The sequence below is a fragment of the Oryctolagus cuniculus genome, chromosome 12, assembly GCF_964237555.1.
Source record: "Oryctolagus cuniculus chromosome 12, mOryCun1.1, whole genome shotgun sequence".
NCBI lineage: Eukaryota > Metazoa > Chordata > Mammalia > Lagomorpha > Leporidae > Oryctolagus > Oryctolagus cuniculus.
In genome coordinates this window covers 54157170-54172335 of record NC_091443.1, presented here as the reverse complement: position 1 = coordinate 54172335, position 15166 = coordinate 54157170, and the positions used below count along the sequence as shown (strand labels likewise).

Sequence of the window (15166 nt, the reverse complement as noted above, 5' to 3'; positions counted from 1 at the left end):
TTTAAATACTGCACACGCCCCTCCCTTCCACCAACTCACCCCCACCGCCCAGTCAAGTAATAAAGAAACCCAGGTTCTGCTCTCCTCTCTCTCTCTCTCTCTCCCTCAGGCTGGTGTTTTATTTGGCTTCCTGAGCCACCTTGTCTTTTTAAGATATATCTGTTTATTTGAAAGGCAGAGTTACAGAGAAAGAGAGATAAAGGTCTTCCATCTGCTGGTTCACTACCTGAGTGACTGAAACAGCCAGAGCTGGGCCCATCCAAAGCCCAGAGCCAGGAGCTTCTTCCTGGACTTCTATGTGGGTGCAGGGGCCCAAGCACTTGGGCCATCTCCCACTGCTTTCCCAGACCATCAGCAGGGAGCTGGATCGGAAGTGGGATGCTGGTGCTGCAAGCTGTGGCTTAACCTGCTGTGCTACAACGCCAGCCCCTCTTTCTCTCTTTTTAAAATATATATTTATTTGAAAGGCAGAGTTACAGAGATATCTTCCATCTGGTGGTTCACTCCCCAAATGGCCACAACAGCCAGAGCTGTGCCAGGCCGAAGCCAGGAGCCTGGAGCTCCTTCTGGGTCTCCCACTGCCACTGTGAGTGGCAGGGGCCCAAGCATTTGGGCCATCATCATCTCTCTTTCAAACGGATGCTTCGTCTCTTTAGACACTGAGGTGGATGTCTAGAATTCTCTCCAACTCAGAATAACACCCATCCTTGCACTTCTAACCTTGACGAAGGCTTGCGGATACTGATGGAGGCAGTATGCTCATATTCCTTTTTTCCCCCTGAGGATTCCTCAGAAGTGTGGAAACGAAGTGAAATTTCTTACAAGTCATACATTCGGCCAAAGGGGCTGGCGACAGGACACAAGGTGTCTGAGTTCCTGTGACCATCCAGTTAAACGGGAGACCTGTAAGACGGCGCCCACTGGCCTGGGATGGCGACCACTCCGGGGCGCGCGCCTCCCTCCTGACTCCGGGAACTTCCAGGAAGAGAAAACGTGGCCGGGGCCTGCGGGAGAATCCCCAGCTGTGCCCTTGGAGCTCGGACAGCCGGGAGGTGCGCGGAGGGAGGACTCGCCAGGGGGCGCGCCGCACAGCCAGAACCCAGCCAGGCGCGCAACACCCGGTGTGTTTTCAGCCCCCGAGCACTGATGGCACCGCCGGGCGCCGGGACTGGCGCGGGTGGGGGAACCCATTCCCCCCTCCACACACACACCCAAACCTCTGCTTCCCTGCTAGGGCTCTGCTTCTATCTGGCGATCTTGAGCCCGACTACGAAAGCTACTTTTCCAGGGCTTTTTCTTTCTGCTCGCCGCCCCCCGAGGCTAGGCAGCGGGTGGCATCAACTAAAAGGGCCTTCGCCCCGCGAGGATGTCCCTCTCTGTCCACCATTGACCCTTCCGACCTCCAGGGTTTGGGGGAGGCTTCGGGCAAGGAGAGGACAAAGAGGGTGGGGTGCTGGAATACTGGGAATGGGATGCGGGACGGAGGCACTCACGCCTGCGGAAGTTTAAACCGACTCCTATGAGAATTCCTGGGTGCAGAGACCACGAAACTGCCCATCAGAAACAGCAAAGAATTTAAATCACACGCAGCCCAGGGCTTTGCACTGAGTGGGGTTCGTCGGCAGGTAAGTGGTTCCCACTCGGGGTCCAGGAGACCCCCGGCTTTCCCCCCTGCTCCTTGGAAAGGAATGGCCCGGAGTAAACAGCGCAGGACCCCCGGGGGATCGGGGGGCCGCGCTCTGGGGGTGCGACTTCCCCCTGGCTGTCACTTTGGCTCCTATAAAGGGAAAGCGCTCCTGGAGCTACAGCAGGGAAAGTGTGTCTCGTTCACCCGAGTGCGCAGGCGACCTGGAGGGCGGGCCAGGAGACCCGGGCGCCCCGAAGTGCACCTGCGAGAGGCGGCGGGCGCGGAGTTCGCGTGGACGCGGCGGTGCGCCTCCGAGGTGCTGAAGCCGGCTCCACGGCACGCTCAGCGCGACTGGGGCCCCCGGCTGCAGTCCCTTGTTCTTCCACAGGCTCTGAGCGCTCGCACTCGGCCTCCACTGGGTTCTTCGTTTCTGTGTTGTGTCCTAGTGCCCAGGGTGAAGCAAAGATGGAAATCTCCCCCGAGGACTTTCGCGCTGATAAACATCTTGGTCACCTCCCGACCCGCCTCCCGGCCGGTGACTCCTCCTCCGCCTGGGTCTGCTCGGGACCCTGGGACGGGTGAGCCGGCTGAGGAGAGCTCCGTCTCCCGTGGAGAAAACAGAATCCAACTGTCGCGCCCCGGGGCCCAGCGCTCAGAGATGAAAAAGTACTAAGAGGGAGTGTGGGTCGCTGTGGTAGTGTGGCCGAGCGGTCTAAGGCGCTGGATTTAGGCTCCAGTCCCTTCGGGGGCGTGGGTTCGAATCCCACCACTGCCAGCAGTGTATTTTACTCTAGCAAAATGGTGTGAAACAAGAGGCCTTGAGACCCGGATTTGAGGAATTTTAGAGTTTGTTGATACAATGTCGTTTGAGATTCGGCGTCTCTATCACGTGTTCTTCACTGCTACCGCAAATCTGTCCCCCTCCGACATTTCTCTATTGCAGCTCGAATTGCCGGTTTCCTAGGTAAAATGTTCAGCTTGGGCAGGGGCAGCCGCATCTGCTGACAGGCCCTACCCGGGCGGGGAGTTACACCCGACATTCCTTACGTCCCAGTCCCAGCGTAGGCTCCGCTGTCGTGTGCCCGCGAACTGCAGCGGTTTGGTCTTCCTCTTCTAAAACGCACGTTGTCTCTGGATCGTTCTCTTGGGCTGATTCAGGCACCTGCTGGCCCGGAAGACTTCCCAGAAGCGGCCCCACTCAACGGGCACTGCTCAGTAGTGGCAGCCCTGGGCTCCCGAAATACCCTGGTTCCAATCGCGTTACCTTTGTAATTGAACAGGATGGGAGGATGGGTGGGTGGCAGGGTGTATGAACGGATAAAGCCAAAACTCAGTAGGCTTCCTTATCTCACTAGAAGTGGAGAAAGGGCAAGTAAATAATTTTTTGACTTCGCAGATGATTTTAAGATTTCAAAACACTTCAAAGGGGATCTTTGGCCGACTCCGGGCACCAGAGGGTCTTGGGGTGTGCTATGAATGGTGTTGGCTTAGCCACCCTCCTGCCAAGTAAATCTGCTTACCTTGTCTGAAGCAGCCAGGTGCAAGACCTGTGCAGATCCTAACCCAGTGAGGGGAGCAGGAAAGGATACACTCAACGGTTGTTCTACTGCATTTTTCAGCCACGGGAGCCACTGAGTTTGGCTGGGCAGTTCCCAGATTTCCCTGCAGGTCGGGAGGAATCAAGGAAAGGGAGCCAAGAACTACTGCTCTGCAAGAACCAAGGTCTTGGCTGTCTTCGTGCCACTTTGAGAGTCTGTCTTCCTTTTTATACCTATCCCTTTCCTCCCTTAAACTCCTTTTCTGTGACCTCCCAGATGATTCCCCTTTCCCTGTGGGGACTCCTCCAAACCAGTTCCCTTCGCTTTCACCCACCTCTCACCAGGAAATACCTGGGACCCCAAGGTCTTCACAAAAGAGCCCACTCCCCCCCACTGCCCCACACAGAAATGGAGACATCAGGTTTCCTTTGCGCCTGCAGCCCAGTGGCAGGGGATGAGGAGGAGGCGGAAGGAGAAACTTCAACATCAGTGGATACATTGGACAACTCTCCACGGTTTCCGAGTCACAATCCTGTTCCCACAGAGATGGAACAATTTCTCCACAGGGCAACTGTGCTGTCTTCCAAGGTTTCTTTTTCCTTCTTCCTGAAATTTAATTCTTTGCTTTATCCTGAGATTCATCTTAATTTTTGTATTTCTGTTCATCTTCCTCTATTGGCTCTCAGAATGACCCGATCTCTCTAGTTTGATACTTTTAACTGCATAGAGAGTTGTTGCTGTGGATTTGTTCTGAGAGGAGGAGCATGGTGGGGGCAAGAGGCACAGAGTCACCACATGGAGTCACCACACAGAACCCCGGGGGATTGGGTGAAAGTGGGCTAGAGGCGAGCAGCCTGCAGACTCATTTATTTCAGTTGGTACAGCAGCTTATATAGCTTAGGCAGCTAATCTGGTCAAGGGGCGGTTTATGCCCTAACCAGTCACAGCCTGTTGCCAGACAGGCTTCTTTGCCAGGTGGGTTCCAAAGCCATTCCTGAGTAACTGAAGCTCACTCGCCAGCGGCCATCTTGGCATGGCCTTCTCATTCCACCACAGAGAGTGTCTCCTATGAGGCCACCACCTGCACCCAAAGGAGAGTAAACCTGGGATCCTGCTGCCACTCCTCCCTCTCCCACCTCTCCCTGGTCAGGCCTTTTCCCATTCTCCTCATTCTCCAGTATGCCAGCACTCCCTGGACTCTCAGAAGCACCATGCGGAGTGGCTTTGTCTGTGTAGCCCACGCCCTTGCAGTACCCTCACTGCCCCTTCAGTTTAGCCAACTCCATCCCCTTGGATGTTTGCTCGCTGCTGTCTCCGGTCCTTCATGCCACTCACCCTCCCCCTGCTCTTTCCTGCCTCCATCACCTTTGCCACCACCAAACTGATCCTGAACTCCTAACCTTCCTTCTGTCCCCTCTTCTTATTCCTCTTACGGTACCTGATAAAGTCTACAACCAGGGCATTAGGGGCTGGGACTGGGTTTCTTGTCCCCAGGGGTGTGATTATTGGATTATAAGGTCAGCATGTGCTTCACTGTGTAAGAAACTGTCTTCCATGACAACACAGAGTATTTTTGAACTTCTTTTGTAAAATAAAAGATGTTTTCAAAAAATATATACAGCTGGTACATCCCAGAAAATACATACAACTATAAGGAATATCAGTCACACACAAGAAACATGTTATGGCATATTATACTTTTTCATCTTAAATAAATTTCTAGAAGCAGAAATAGAATTTTGATCACATATATGTCTTGATTTATAATGCCCAGAAAGTAATGACATTCTACAAGAACCTCCTTGTCACTGCATCCTTGGATGAGATATTAAGAAATACATTCTAATTATTGGTGAAATAATAGCCCCTTGTTTTAATCAGTATTTCTTTCCTGTTACTGAAGGAATATTTTCTATATGTATATTTAACCATTTGCACTGTTTTTCTCTGTGTTGTTTGCTACAACCTTTCAAAGGGCAGTCCTTTCTAAAGTATTGCTCCTTAAACCCGGATTCATTCTGAATGATTCAAGGTTCATGAAAATATGTAGGAGTGTCATCTAATACTCAGTTGATGTTAGCTAGCCTGAACGACTAGGAGATGAAAGATTCAAATCTAAAAGGGGCGTCATTAAATCACATCTGAGTAAATCAAATTACATCTGAACCAATTACGTCAGGACCACGAGGGGAACATGGAAAATTAAGGTTCATAGCAAAAATGGCAAAAAGCTATTCTTCACTGCCTGAAAACAGAAGCAAATGTTTCGTGGTCATTAGGTTAGGAGGAAATAAAACCTTCTGGGAATTGAAACAAAAGTTCCAAGAAGTTCCTTCGAGCCGGAGTCGAACCAGCGACCTAAGGATGACAGCAGTCCAACACCTACAGTCCTCCGCTCTACCAGCTGAGCTATCGAAGGATACAGCATGGTTCCCCTGGCGTGCATTTCTGTGCAGGAGGCAGCGGCTAGCGCGGTCTGGGCTTTGTGGTTGAGGCTCGCCCTCGCGTTCAGGAGGTCCCTATAGACGCGGACCTACAGCGAACGGAGCCCTGAGAGCAGCCCTGCAACAGCAGGACTGGGGGTCTGAGTCCGAGGCCCCGAGATGCGAGCGTGCAGAAGCCACCCGAGCTGCGGAGAACCTCGCCGGAGAAACCTGCGAGCCGGTTTTCACGCCAGGAGCCCGGGAGAACCCGCGGCACCGGGAAAGCTGCAGGGCTCCTGGCCACCAGCGGGGCTTGGGTCTGCAGCAGGCACAGAGCTGCGGATCCCACCAGCTCCAGGAGAGCCTCTGCCCACTTGGTGAAGGGAACCAACTGCGCTCGTTCGTCCCAGATCTCCAGGATTTGGCTTCCACACACACATCAAAGATTCAGCCTTCCCTTCGTCTGCTTTATCAATGAACAAAAAACCCATGTAGGCAGGAAAAGAATGCACCCTCCATGAGGCCCCAGCGAGATTCGAACTCGCGACCCCTGGTTTACAAGACCAGTGCTCTAACCCCTGAGCTATGGAGCCGTTATACAGCCCATTTTTCAGGATAGAATCCGTCAAAATTATCAAATCATAGCCACATAGTATTTGCATCTAAACAGATTTGTTACACAGTTAAGATGGAAAGGAACCGTCCTTTTATGTGTGGGAAAGGACCTCCTCCTGGCCCAGGCCCAGTCTGCAATGTCAGTCCCTGGGTGGGCTGACGGCCGGCCAGACTCAGGCTGGGGGTCTCACCGGGGCAGGAGCGCCGGCCCGGCTGCAGCGTCCTTCTTCCCCACGGGCTTGGGGTCTTAGAAAAGTAACTATCGGCTAAGTTGCGGGCTGTTTTTTTAAATGGCGGCGGCTCTCTCCAGGCACAGGGTGCTTCCCGTCCCAGGGAGCGTGGGGGCCGAGGCAGGGCGTGCGTCCAGACCTCCCCGGACCAGCCAGGGAGTCCAGCTGGGGCACAGCCTCCCCTAGGTTCCGGCAGAGCCGCTCGGAAGAGACCAGCCCTTCCCTGGACCCTGCGCGGAGCCTGGGCCGGGGTGCTGAGCCAGGAGGAGAGGCGGACGCCAAGCTGGCGGGGTCAGGTGGGGCCTCTCTCTGTTTTGCTTTTTCCTCTGCTCTTGGCCTGCCTGGGAGCCGGCCACCCCGTCCACCTGTTCACTGGGTTTCCCACACGTGCTGGGAACCGTGCTCACCGTGGGCCCCGTGACCCAGCCAGGCACTGCTCCGTGCTAGGCAAGTTAAAGCTACAGCCGAGAGCTCGGGTCCCCAAGCACACGCAGCCGTAGAGCCAGGCTCTTCCCCACCCCCGCATCCCGGCCCAGCCACGTTTTTGGTGGAAGAGAGGTAAGTTTCTTCTATGGAAAGCTATCAGAAGGGAGCAACTTTCCCCCTTGGGCACCCCCTGAGAGGTGTCCTGAAACCAGACCTGTAATATAAAGTTCAGCGGGTAAAGCTGAAGGAGGCGAAAGCCCCGTGTGACCTAGGAAGTGTTGTGCTGAATGGACCAGGGCGGTGCCTCCTACGGCTCATGCCCCCTCTTCTGCCGCTGCTGCCAAACCAGTAGTTATCCCTGGGCCCTCCAGCCCCAGGCCTCCGGAGCTGGTTCCGGCCCGACCCATAAGGCGGTGTGCGCAGGCAATCCTGCGCCTGAATCCTGCCATGGGCATTTCCACCTGCGGCACGCCCTGGGCCAGGCCTGCAAGACTCGCTCGTCCTCGCTCAGGGAACCTGGAGGAGAGGAGTGTGGGGAAGTGCATGGGTGTGCTAGGCCTCGCAGGCTGAGTGAACAGGCGGAGCGAAAAAACACCTTCCAGCTGCGGCTCGTTGGTCTAGTGGTATGATTCTCGCTTTGGGTGCGAGAGGTCCCGGGTTCAAATCCCGGACGAGCCCTGATCCTTTTAACTCTTGGCCAGCAATTGTTAGTGGACGTCGTCGCCTAGCCTGGCCAGGCCCACCTATCTTGAATCCTCTACCAGTCTCCGGATCACAATGATGGTCCGCTTCTATCCAAAGCTTTCGGGAACAGAGACCACCAGGGGTAAAGGCCCTGTGGGAGATGGGGGTGTTCACCATTCTAGGTCTTTGGGCAGGGGGGTCTCGTTCCGACACCTCTTACCGGGCACCTTCTGCGGGGGGGGGGGGGATCTTCGCTTCTCTCCGGGCCGCTTGGCAAGGAGATGACCTGAAGGGCGTCACAATGCGGGGCAGAACCCGCGTTCTGAGGCTCGGGTCTCCGTGGTGACCCCGCGCGTGGTGCAGCTGCGCCCGGTGCGCTGCTGGCTCAGGGAGACCCTCAGCCCCCAACCACGGCAGGCGCCGGGCAGCGGCCTCCAGGCAGGGGCTCTGCCCCGGAAACGCTGGGGCTCCACGTGCACTGCCTTCGAAGTGAGAGCCGAGGGACGTTGCCTGGGTGTTTTCCAAAACGCACCGTAAGCGGGAGAGTCATTTTTGTTATTTCCAGCAAGAAACGTGCTAGTCCTTCCTAAACCGCCTGTGCACAGGATGTTGTCCTTTCCGTTGTTCTGATTAGTCTTGTTGAGAAGAAGGGGTTTTGTGGCTGGCGATTGAAGGGACAGAAGAGCAGGAACCCGCCACGATGGCCTGACTTCTAGGCTGGTCGTCCATTCGGAAAGGTGATGTGGCCGAGGCCTGGGACTTTGTGTTTGCTGAATGCCTACCAGTGGAGACGCCCTTTGGGAAGTTGGAGTTAAAGTCTTTGAGTTCAGGAACAAGATCCAAACTAAAGAAAGGCTTTTCAGGAATCAAAACCACAGGGCAGGGGTGAACACTGGTTTGGGCCAGAGCACACTGGGAAGAGAATTCACAGAGAGGTGAAGGGCAGAGCCCTGGCGCTCACCAGTGTTTAAAGCTGGAGGAGTCTTGCCGCGGTCCAGACTCAGCAGGTCCAGGGCATCCCGAAGGAGGGGAGGCGTCGGCGAGAAAAGGAGGAGACCAGGTTTAGGTGGCAAGGGAAAGCATCATTCTGCCGCTCCTGCTCATAGCTTTATTTTCTACCCTTTTTACACATACTTTTTATTAAGCCTACTTCCTCCCAAGCCTCTGTTCTTTCTGGGAAAGAACACATCCCAAGTGATCGTCTATGGGTAACCTTTCTCTGTTAATCTTGTTTTATTTCGTTTTCCTTTCATGGCCTCATCATAACCTCCCCATTAATCTTTTCTCTCTTCATAGTGGATGCGTCAGCTACATGGAACTTGCTTAACTTATCTAAAGGTGCTAGATAAAAAGTCCAAGATTTTATAGGTTAATCGACTTATTTTAAGATGTTAAAACTATAAAATTCTAATGATTATGTCCTATCTAATGATTATATATTTTTAAGGTAAATCACACCCCCAACAGTTGTGTTTTTCATAAAACCTATCCCATTGGCTAATGTAAGAGTTCCTTGTTCCTTTGTTCTACATTTCCAAGCAGGGCCATAACGTCCTAACCTTTTTAAGAATGGCAGTGCTTGTGCATCAATCCACCTGCTGTAATATTAACTACACACCTAACATTCTCATGCACTGCTGTGTGAGGCAAGGAGCGGTCTGTGGGAACAAGCACCTGCCTGCTCTTTCTGTTCTATTTTCTCATAAAGCTCATTACTCATGTTCCTAATAATATTTTGCTCTAGACAAACTTTGGGAGATTCCCCTCTTATTTCTCCAGCCACCTCCTGTAACAACAATTTTGCTTACATTGATATCCATGATTCCCACACCCAAACCCAATGACTACATCATGGTTAAGCCTGATAAAAACACAGCTTCAGCTCAGGCAGGGGCTTCCTGCTTTGCAGAGTTCTCCTCCTCCAGCTGGGACTTTGTCATGCAGCATGGATGATGTTGCCTCCGCCAGTCTCAAGGACAGTCACTTGCTCTGACTACTGCTTGGATTGGTTGTACAGGGGCTAGAGGCCGTCTTTCCCAGCATTGGAAGTAGCAGGTTTACAGAACAGGTTGCATGAGGGGGTAGGTATGGACCTGTAGGCAAATAATTCTAGAAGCTTCACTGTGAGGGGAAGTGCTTGAACAGACTACATGTTTGACTCTGAGGTTTTAGGGCAGCTCTTGTCTCTGGTGAACTGGCTTTCCAGCCTGGAGCAGCCCAGGCCTAATTTTAACTAGTATCAGTTTGTGAGCCAGCCTTCTGTGTAATAGGTTCAGTCTTAAGTTCAGTCTTAAGTTTTAATGATAATACTTTTTTACTCTAGCTTTTCTGTTGTTTCTTTTTGAAAACTAAGTAGGTTTTAAGGCAATTCTTCATCGCCTCTCTAGGCAACACTTCTATATCACTCCAGAAGAGTTCTTTTCCTTCCTCAAATCACTGGTCATCCTTCCATTGCATAAGCACTCAAATAGCTTTCAGAATAGAAATGTTTAGTTTGTATTTGTACATATTATCAGTGGAACTGGATGAAAGCATTAATGTTTTCTGTGCCCAGTGAAGCTTTGTGGCTACCTCCTTTGATGCTAATACTCAGCTTGATAATTTTACAGCACTATTTTGAGTTTAGTATGCTGTTCATATCTTGAATTTTATGATTTTTTAACATGGTCCCTATACACACAATCACATTCCAACGTAGCATTAATTCCTGCTTAATGAATGAAAGCCTCTGTGAAAGCTTCAAGAAGAGAACACACGAGAAAGGGTAAACCGATTCTCATATGATCGCCAATGTCTTTTTGTAAACCCCTTTATCTTCCTCATTCCCTTGAATTCTATTTGTCTCTTACACTTCCCTTCTAAAGTTCAAGAGATTAAAAACAATTTGTTAGTCACTTCAGCATATATTTGTGTATCACAGGGTCCAACAAAGATGTTTAACAAACCTTGTTAATGAGTGGATAAATAAATGAATATTTGTCCTTAAGATTTTCAAGGGCAGTACAAACAGGAATCCCAAAATCCAGCGAAGTAGATAAAACTGACCACAAAGTCTAGTTTTTGGTAGATGACAACAATAGTTGGCATTCTTAACTCTTTGAATGGCAAAGTCCCTCATCTCAATCTGAAATTTAATGAAAACAAAAGATTTGAGACAACATATATAAGAATGTATAAAGTTGAATAAATGAAAGAAACATAATCCAGCAACAAAATGAGTGATGTCTTTAACTCATTTTTGCAGTAAAATACAAATTAGAAAAACACATTAAATACTATATTATTCAAGAATCCCTCATTGATCTGCCTTCCCAAAGGCACCTACAGTCATCATAGAGAAGTAATGAAGTGATTAAATTCCTTTGTTAAATTTTTATTTGACTGTTTTCTGGTGGTGAGTGTAATTTCTTCTGTAAAATGTATACAAAAATATCCAGACAATCTATTTTTATTTTTTATGATTATAAGGAAAATTTTGTTAAAACTGTTTTAACTTGCATAAACAATAGGAAGGCTCTGAGATGATCAGGTTTTTTTTTTTTTAATTTTTTTTATTTGACAGGCAGAGTTACAGACAGTGAGAGAGAGAGAGAGAGACAGAGAGAAAGGTCTTCCTTCTGCTGGTTCACTCCCCAAGTGGCCGCAACAGCTGGAGCTGCACCGATCCGAAGTCAGGAGCCAGGTTCTTCCTCCCGGTCTCCCATGTGGGTGCAGGGGCCCAAGCATTTGGGCCATCCTCCACTGCTTTCCTAGGCCATAGCAGAGAACTGGACTAGAAGAGGAGAAACCGGGACTAGAACTGGTGTCCATATGGGATGCCGGCCCCAAGATAATCAGTTTTTAACTTTGAGAAGAGGGCGCACCCAGATAACTCTAAATATTGAATTAAAGCTATGGATCCTCTTCCCAGACAAATGTAAATATATGCAAATACATAAAATTTAGGTACCTATGGGGCTTATAGATTTTCTGAAAACCATCCTTAGATTTCCTAGGTAACTATGGGCCCTTAGCTTGTGATCTTACAGATAGGACGTTCTTACAAAATGATGATGATGTTGATCAGGATAAATAAAGAATAATGTGGATTGTTATTAGGCATGATATAGAATCAAGACATTTTACCAGAAAGAAAAAGGATAGATTGGATGATTTTGGAGTTCTTTAGCGGTTCCAGAATTCAGTTCTTTGGAGAAGTCCATGATGGTGATGGAGAGAAAAGTACAACGGAGACTGTTGAGACTTAACACTGATTACTGAGTCTCTTCACTTTCACCTTCCTGTCTTCTTATGGAAAGTCTTAGCAAGTGAAAGATTTCCGAAAGATTCCATTGCTATCTTTCTAAACATATCTTTTAAGGCTTCCTGGACACCCTCATTGCGCAAGGCATAGATGAATGGATTTAGCAGTGGTGTCACGAATGTGGTTATCACCGTCACTGACCAGTTGGATTCCACAGAGCCGCTCTGGGAGGGCCGCACATAGAGAAAAATGGCACTTCCATAGAAGAGGGTCACCACCATCAGGTGGGAGGTGCAGGTTGAGAAGGCCTTCTGGCGGCCTGAGACAGAGGGGATGCGCAGAACAGCCCGGATTATGTGGCCATAGGACGCAGCTGTGGTCACCAACGAGGATACAATGACGAGAGAGGCCAGGGCAAAATCTGTCTTCTCCAGTTTCTCGGTGCTTGTGCATGCCAGACGGAGCAGAGGGCCGCTGTCACAGAAAAAATGCTGCACCACAGCACTCTGTTTGCAGAAAGGAAGCAAGGCCACAGCCACGGTGGGACCGAGCACAGGGAGGAGGCCCCCCATCCAGCAGGCCAAAGCCACACGAAAACACACAGCCCCACTCATGAGCAAGGGGTAGCGCAGAGGGTGACAGATGGCCAGGTAGCGGTCCACAGACATAACAGCCAACAGCAGGAACTCAGAGGCCCCAAGACAGAAGTAGAAATAGAATTGGGTAACACATGCAGCAAAGGAAATCGTGTATTGTCTTGAGAGGAAATTGTTCAGCATCTTAGGAATGATGACAGAAGTGAGTAAAATCTCTAGGCAGGACAGGTTACCCAGGAAGAAGTACATGGGGGTCTGCAGGCGAGTATCAACTCCCACCACACCCACGATCAATACGTTGCCTGTCAGAGTCAGCAGGTAGACAAGAAGAAACACAGAAAACAGTTCCACTCTTGTGCCATTGAGATTTGGGAAGCCTGCCAGGATGAATTCTGTCGCACTATTACTCTGGTTACAGCCAAGAACCATTTTCTTTTCCACCTGTGTGACAATATGAACATGATCACGGAGAAAGCAGCTTCTCTCTTCTATCCAGAAACTTCTTCTATCATAACATGGCACAAGTAGCCCCACTTTCTCCAGCTGCACATCTTGTTAGGATCTGAAGCACCTGAGGTCATCATGTGAGCAAATTTATGTTTGCAAAGACTAGTCCTACTAATTGTAATTTTTTAATTTAATTTAATTTGAGAGAGAGACAAACACAGAGAGAGCTTTCCCATTTACTGATTCACCTACCAAACGCCCACAACAGCTGGGGCTGAGTTAGACTGAAGCCAGGAGCTGAGAACTCATCCAGGTCTCCCATATGGGTGACAAGGGTCCACCCACTGAAGCCATCACCACGGCCTTCCCAAGGTGCACATTAGCAGGCAGTTGAATCTGAAGCCGTAGCAGGACTCAGTCCCAGGCATTTGACGCAAGTGTCTCAAGTGGCAGTTTAACTGTGCACCAAACACCAGCCCTTATGAAGCATAGCTAAAATTTAGAAGTAAAAAAGCCAGGAAAATAGATTTTTCAGATATCCTGTTTGTAGATCTTAACTAATCATACTCCATTACTACAATAATATGACTAAGAGCTGAGTTGGGCAAGAATACCAGAAAATTAATTTCTCATTCAACCAGGATCAGAAGTTGAGTCAGACTCTCTCTAGCTTTGAATTCCTGCATCTCTACTTCCTGGTTGAGTAACCTTGGAAAAGTTACTTAACCTCTCTGTTCCTTAATTTTGGAGTACAATAAGGAGCAGGTGAAACAATAGCAAAAAATTTAAGACTTTCCAGCACTCAACTAACAAATGATGCACACAAAAAAAACCTTGGGTTGTACGTTAGGATATGAGAATCTAGGCTTGACTTGCTACTACCCTTCAAGACTGTCAATGAATCCAGGCCATTAGTACACCTATTACCTGAAGTTACCCTTTTCATGGAGAATTTCACCAACAATCTAAGAGTCTAACTGAATTTAGATTTTCATTAAGTGCTTGAATTTTTAAAGCCAGTGTACTATGGGGAAAAAAAGAATAGGAATAAACCACATTGCTTCATTTGATCAATTGTTACTCTACTTTAGTGTCAATTCCAAGTGAAATATTCTGTGGAATGTTAAATTTTCCAGTCCAGGACAACTACCCTATTGAACTACCAATCCAAGGCCCTTTCCAAAATGTGGCCCCTGGTAGATGATTTGTCAGAGACAGAATTAAGAATTCCTGGCTGTGAAATGAGAAATGAAATTCTTACCCTTTGATTCAGGTCCTTCTAGTTCAGAAAACCAAACAACAAGTTAGAAAAGTCGAACTGATGATATTTAGAAACTTGTTTCTAAAAATGCCTCAGTTACCCAGGAGAATGCTGGTCTTCTCAGCCATGCAAAACCAAAGAATTGCTCTTAAGACCCTTGGTTCTCTGCCAACCTGCTTGTTGGCTAGGGTACCTCAACAGTCTTTGTTTCCTGCAAACATTAGGCTCTTAGAATTTCTCACCTGTGGGACCCACAAGTACAAGTAGGGGCATTTTTGTACCTTTTGTCTAGGGTAAAGCAGTTCCATGGTCTTTCTCATTAGAGATTCATTCAGTCTTTCTTCCATTCAGCTTCTCTAAAAAGTGCTTTTTTTTTTTTTTTTGGTCAGTAAAGTCATTTAACTTTTGCTCTGCATTTAATACGTAAGACAGGTGGAATGCTGCAGGTACATGCAAGGTATTAAGAGGGGGACACAGAAAGGGAACCAAACTGAAGAAAAATAAATCATATCCTAGAGAAAAGTGATGCCTAAAATAAACACAAAAAAATTAGTATGGATTTAACAGGAGAAAAGGGAGGGTCTTCAATGAGAAACAGCAGCCTGTAAGCATAATACATTTGGGCTAAAGCACAGAACATATGGAGTGGAATGTAATGAGAATCACAGGTCTCTTTGTAGGGGACTAGTTCTGCCCCTTTGTTACTCCTTTTGAATATGCCCCATTGAACTGAACCTGTATCTTATGTGGCAGGATGATAAGTCCCAACCTTATAGAAGGAATGCCTATCAGCCCTTGTATGTCCTTGATATCTCCAGGAGGTGAGAATCATCATAAAGGATTTCTCTTTCCATTTGTGATTTAACATCCTACTCCATCCTGGAGTCCTTCCCATATGCTGTACTGTGCAGGGCCACCAAAAGCCTGAAAAGACTTAGCATTCTTACCTACAGTTCCTTTCACCTCTAATGGTTGAAAAAATGTTTAATTTGAAGCCATATCTTTATTTTTTTGCTGAGAGTTTTTATATACAAAGTCTCAGGTTTTTTTTCTTTTAGACCATATCCTCCCTGCAT

General features: G+C 48.8%; 1 protein-coding gene, 1 long non-coding RNA gene and 4 other non-coding genes across 6 annotated transcripts; 2 read left to right on the top strand and 4 right to left on the bottom strand.

Moving 5' to 3' along the window:
- Nucleotides 1-2315: 2315 nt before the first annotated feature.
- On the bottom strand, nt 2316-7784 carry LOC138844658 (uncharacterized). The gene is made up of 2 exons (XR_011380825.1): nt 3148-7784; nt 2316-2978 (listed from the first exon to the last, which is right to left on the bottom strand). It is a non-coding gene; the product is annotated as an uncharacterized lncRNA (long non-coding RNA).
- On the top strand, nt 2321-2402 carry TRNAL-UAG (transfer RNA leucine (anticodon UAG)). The gene has a single exon. It is a non-coding gene; the product is annotated as a tRNA-Leu (tRNA).
- TRNAY-GUA (transfer RNA tyrosine (anticodon GUA)) lies at nt 5496-5584 on the bottom strand. The gene is given in 2 exon segments: nt 5496-5531; nt 5548-5584. It is a non-coding gene; the product is annotated as a tRNA-Tyr (tRNA).
- On the bottom strand, nt 6109-6181 carry TRNAT-UGU (transfer RNA threonine (anticodon UGU)). Its single transcript has one exon. It is a non-coding gene; the product is annotated as a tRNA-Thr (tRNA).
- On the top strand, nt 7466-7537 carry TRNAP-UGG (transfer RNA proline (anticodon UGG)). The gene has a single exon. It is a non-coding gene; the product is annotated as a tRNA-Pro (tRNA).
- A 3939-nt stretch (nt 7785-11723) lies between the features above and the next one.
- OR6S1 (olfactory receptor family 6 subfamily S member 1) lies at nt 11724-13163 on the bottom strand. Its single transcript, XM_008269605.3, has one exon. It carries the CDS (start codon nt 12809-12811, stop codon nt 11816-11818), a length of 996 nt encoding a protein of 331 aa, XP_008267827.1. The 5' UTR covers nt 12812-13163; the 3' UTR covers nt 11724-11815.
- Between the last annotated feature and the right edge of the window lie 2003 nt (nt 13164-15166).